This window comes from Aedes albopictus, chromosome 1, assembly GCF_035046485.1.
Source record: "Aedes albopictus strain Foshan chromosome 1, AalbF5, whole genome shotgun sequence".
Lineage (NCBI taxonomy): Eukaryota > Metazoa > Arthropoda > Insecta > Diptera > Culicidae > Aedes > Aedes albopictus.
This window is the reverse complement of record NC_085136.1, coordinates 294,496,504-294,501,841: the sequence shown is the minus strand read 5'-3', so window position 1 is coordinate 294,501,841 and position 5,338 is coordinate 294,496,504. Positions and strand designations below refer to the sequence as shown.

At 42.5% G+C, this 5,338-nt stretch overlaps 1 protein-coding gene across 1 annotated transcript; it reads left to right on the top strand.

Moving 5' to 3' along the window:
• Window positions 1-2,359: 2,359 nt before the first annotated feature.
• On the top strand, window positions 2,360-5,338 carry LOC134285707 (major facilitator superfamily domain-containing protein 12-like; the record flags this gene model as incomplete). The annotated part of the gene is given in 4 exon segments (XM_062847015.1): window positions 2,360-3,219; window positions 4,364-4,689; window positions 4,756-5,220; window positions 5,299-5,338. Coding segments are annotated over 4 exon segments (1,578 nt in total), but the record flags the coding sequence as incomplete, so codon positions are not given.

Here is a 5,338-nt window from a genome sequence, read left to right as displayed (position 1 = left end):
GATTTTTTTTGCGTCCCGATCCAGCTATAAGTTGTAAAACTGGAAGTATTTTTTTTGTTCACTTTTCCGTTAGGGAAACTACGTCACTGCATCTCATTGCAATTTGGCATCAAAGCCTTGTTTCGAAACCGTAGAGTACATAGTAAGAATGAAGTTTTCCTACATCGTGTAGTTGTGATGATTTGTGGGTAGATAGATACAAGTCAGCTCCAGTTGTATGAAAAATGTTGCATCCAGAAGCAGTTCCATCCAAGGCTCCATCATCGTATTAAATAGTTTTAGCTAAATTGATCGTTATCAATCAGATACTCAATATTTTACCAACTGATCTCGTCGACACGACTTCTTATCAACAAGTAAATCAAATATCTAGCTAGTCCTAGAGTGGGCTTAATTGGCAGGTCCCGATCATTATTATTTGGGAGAGTGCGTGTCAGTCATGGCAGATTCATCATCCTAACTGCTACAAAGAATGAAAAAAAGTTTATCATGAACCTGGGACCTTATGATCCGCAGGCTCGTGCCTTATCATCTGCACCATTTCTGATACCTTAATCAAAAGTCATTAGAAGACGATGGCATGATGTCTTAATCATGGGTAACTTTGTTTTAATTCGTGCTGGCAACTCTGTGCGATTTTTAGTCACGTTGATATACTTTTGATAATTAGTCAATGAAAACGAATTCCTACACAAAAACGATGTATGTAGTCACGTAAAATAATGTAAAATTACATGACTATTACATGTAAAATCGTAAAAATATTGTGTTTTTTTCGTGATTTTTCAACTAAAATTGTTGAATAACTTCAAAATACGCAATTTAAACACCGCAGTGTCTTCGGCAAAGTTATTGAGTATTGTTCTAGCTATATTCTAACGGTATTTCCAGCATCCTTTCGGAGCAATTTTGTGGATTTCAGAATAAATTTCTGTGAAAATGATTAAAAAAACACAAAATTTATTTGATACACCTTTAAAGCATCATCAATTTTGCTTATTTTTGGATTGAAGACTTGTTTTTGCATGTGCATTCATAATTTGATGTGTCACGGAGAATCGGAAAAAAAAGTTGCAAAATGAACAGGTCTAATACCCATATTGCATGGTATCATAGCTCAAACTACCATACTGTGGCCGCCATCTTGAATATGGTTCGCCATCTTGGTTTTCAAATTGGCGTCAAATATCGATTTTTGACTTCTAACATCAAGCCCGATCGACAGATACTCATATTGCATGGCATTATAGATCAGACTACCATTCCATGGCCGCCATCTTGGATATGATCCCCCATCTTGGATTTCAAAATTGCGTCGGATATTTATTTTTGAGTTCTACTTATTAAGGAAATGAGAATTTGTTGTGTTCTCTTCTTTTTCTTTGTGGCTCTACGTCCCCACTGGGACTTGGCCTGCCTCGCTTCAACTTAGTGTTCTTTGAGCACTTCCAAAATTAATTATTATTTTGGCAGTAGAATTTTATTTCGCTAAGCCAATAGTGGACGTAAAACGAGGTTTAGGTGTATTGTACTTGCCTCACAATATACAAATTCATGCAAATTGACTTTTTACCCTTCTTACACCCATAAGAAGGGTATAAATATCGCTCGAAAAACCGACTTTCGATCCGAGGCCCGGAGGGCCGAGTCTCATATACCATTGAACTCAGCTCGACGAACTGAGCAAATGTCTGTATGTGTGTGTGTATGTGTGTATGTGTGTGTGTGTGTGTGTGTGTGTATGTGCGTTACAAAAAAAAGTCACGCACGTTTCTCAGCCGTCTGTCAACCGATTTGAGTTCTCTTGGAAGCAAATGAAAGCTACTACATCCTAGTAGAACGCTATTGATTTTTTTTTTCGATTGGACGTTTGGTTACCGAGATATCTCTCGAAGAGTACTTATGAGTCATTCATCTAAACTTTTTAAGATTTTTGACCAAGTGTATCATAATAAATATCCCTGCTGTTTGTCAACCGATTTGGGTTCTCTTGGCACCAAATGAAAGCTACTGCATCCTAGTAGATCGCGCATAAATTTTGTTTCGATTGGACATTTGGTTACAGAGATATCTTTCGAAGAGTACTTAGGATTTATACAACTAAACTATTTAGATTTTTGACCACCTGTATCATAATAAATATCTCAGCCATCTGTCAACCGATTTCGGTTCTCCTGGCACCAAATGAAAGCTACAACATTCTAGTAGAATCCTATACAAATTTCATTTCTTCCTTTAATAAACCTGCAAATGTCTTTCAATAACCTCCACATTCTAAATTTTCTTTCTTTTGCTTGATATGTTTTTGAGTTATGTAGAGATTTATGTTTCATCAGTATGTAAGTTCTTAGATTATTTTGATTCATTTTTTTTTTTCTTTCCGTTTCAGGCGCTGTTCTTCTGGGAATCTCCGTCCACCAAAGCACCAAATGCGAGCAAATAGTTCCGCTTGCAGCCTATTAATTTTAGAAAATGACCGAAAACTCCACCCTAGTCAGTAAGAAGAAACCTATCCAGAATGGAACCGGTGCCAATCACAGTTACGGTGCAACCGACGAGATAGTCACAGACACAACCCCAAACACAACCATTGGAGAAGATCCACCCAACGGTGGACCCCCCGGCCCCACGCCCGAACATCCCACGCAAATGGAGAGACGTTCCACCCTGAGGATAGTGGAGAAGATCGGCTTCGGCCTGGGACACGTGTACAATGATCTCTGCGCAGGAGTTTGGTTCAGCTATACGCTGCTGTTCATGCAAGGTGCCCTCGGAATGCCGGCGGCCGAAGCCGGGGCCTTGGTCATGCTGGGCCAGGTCGGGGACGCCATAGCCACCCCAATAGTGGGCTTCCTCACCGACAAGTATGGCACCAAGCGTCAGTGGCACATTGCTGGGACGTTCATCGTGTTCCTGACGTTTCCGATGATCTTCTCGCTCTGTCCGTGGTGCGAAGTGGCCCCGCACTGGTGGGAAATCATGTACTTCATCATTGTGATACTGTTGTTCCAGTTCGGGTGGCCAATCGTGCAGATCACCCACCTGGCCATGATTCCCGAGCTGTCTCGGTCGCAGAAGGACCGGTCGGACCTAACGGCGGTCCGGTATTCGGTGTCCATCATTTCCAACGTGGTGGTTTACATCGTCACCTGGGCGGTGCTTCGAAGTCGTACGACTGCAGACACCCAGATAGGCCCCGGCGACGCCTATCGATTTCGTGTAAGTTTAATTTTTAAGGGTTCTCTCTCCTCCAGTATGCAAGAAAGGGCACTAGGGTGCGACGGTAATATGAATAAAAGTTTTCGATGGCAACAACTTAAGTCCAATAAACGAATTTACAATAGGACTCGATCGCTGAAGTACTAGATTTGTAGTAATGAATTAGAAGATTATTTAAAAAAACTCGTTGAAAAGTTATGATGAAAAATATAATTTCTAGGGGTCATACATTGCCGTAATTCTGCAAAGTGACGTAAGCGCCATTCAAAATGTCGATATTTTTTGGTATATTATTTATAATATCTGGTGTAAAAATAACACTGTGGTATGCCTGCTGTATTAGAAAGCAAGACCTAGACGTTATCTATCATCTATGGAAAGAGACTTAGAGGATGAGCAAGAGTTTTATGCAAAATAACCTAAAAATGGGCCAAAACTATCAATGTCGCTGACGTCACTTTGCAGAATTACGGCAGTACACAGACAACGCAATATATCTCGTAAAGTGAGAGATATAGCATTATGACGTCTTCGATAAAGTTGTTTAAAATTGCATTTTGCACAACTTTTCCGTTGACATCAAATGTCTATCAGCATGTTTTTGAAAAATAATTCATTTATCTCGCTTATATGTGGATTGATCATTCAACTGTTCATGTTTAAATATGCGCTTTGTCTTATGTAGAAACTTCTCCAAAGAAACTATATCGCAAAAATCAATAGTTGACAAGTTACTAAAAAAGCGCAGCAAATCGATGTCCTGTCACGGTCGCCATGTAGTAGGAAGAGGAGGTTATAATTACCATGGTTGATGGTTAAACTTCAACCAACCTATTCTACTGGACGGCTCGATATTAACACTCATCCAGACCTTCAAAATATGTTGCATACCGATTCTGAACGTACATGTGCTGTGATGGAAGACTTCTGGAATAAAATATGCTGACGGTCACAAACGATAGAAATGTAAATCGAACCGAGTCGACTATGGCAGATTCTATTCCATACCTACCGTTAGCGTCCGCATAAATACCCAGTGTATGCTTTAAATAAACAAACTAGGTAGTGGGGTGGGTCGTTTTAACTATTCTAAAAAATAATCCGCACCCTAAGATACACATTACGTTCCTTCCCTCCGAAACAGGATATCTCGTTAATACTAACCCTGGTGGGGGTTTCCATGTCCGTCCTGTTCAACTTTTCGCTCACATTCAGCGGTTACGAGCATAGGAGGCACACCGCCCTGCAGCATAATGTGATCAAAGCAGAAGGAAAGAAGAATTCCGAGCGGGACCCGGAAAAACAGTCCCTTCTGGACGGGACGGACGACGGCACGAGGGTGGAAGGCGTGGCCGGCACATCAACGGCCAATGGCACCGTACGTGGTGGTGGCGGCGACGAAGACGTAGTGCTGCGACGGCCGAAGAAGAACTTCTTCAAATCTCCACTGCTGTATCAGAATGCGCTACTGTAAGTGTCAGAGCTGAAGTCGAATGTATAGGTCACGAGATTTTCATAACCTTTTCCTTCTTTTAGCTACGTCTTCTCGCGTCTCTTCATGACGACCTCTCTAGTCTACATGCCCCTCTGGCTGGACGAACGATCCTCCCAGCCGGACCCGGTCCAGAACAATGCCAGCGTGGAGCACCTGGCCACCGTTCCGTTGGTGTCCTTTCTGGCCTCGTTCATCGCCTCGCTGGTGCTCAAGTACACCAACAAGTACGTCGGCAACAGTTTGATCTACCTGGTCGGATCGACCATTAGCGTCGGGGTGTGCACGTGGATCGCCCTCAGCACCAGTGCGGCTACCTTCAGCACGTTCGAGCTGTTGGTGATCGCTTCGCTTTTCGGCGCGGGCAGTTCGATCACCATGATCAGTAGCTTGTGCATAACGGCGGATATGATCGGCAAGCATGCCGACCAGGGTGGCTTCATCTATTCGGCGGTCACGTTCACCGATAAGCTTATCACGGGCATCGTGGTCGTCATCATTGAGTCCATGTGAGTATACAGCCCTTTTTACATCACCCAGGGCACAACCTTAATATGTACAGTACCTATGTTACCGTTTAATTGCAGGAAATGTACGAACCGGAGCGACTGTCCCGACTACTACCGA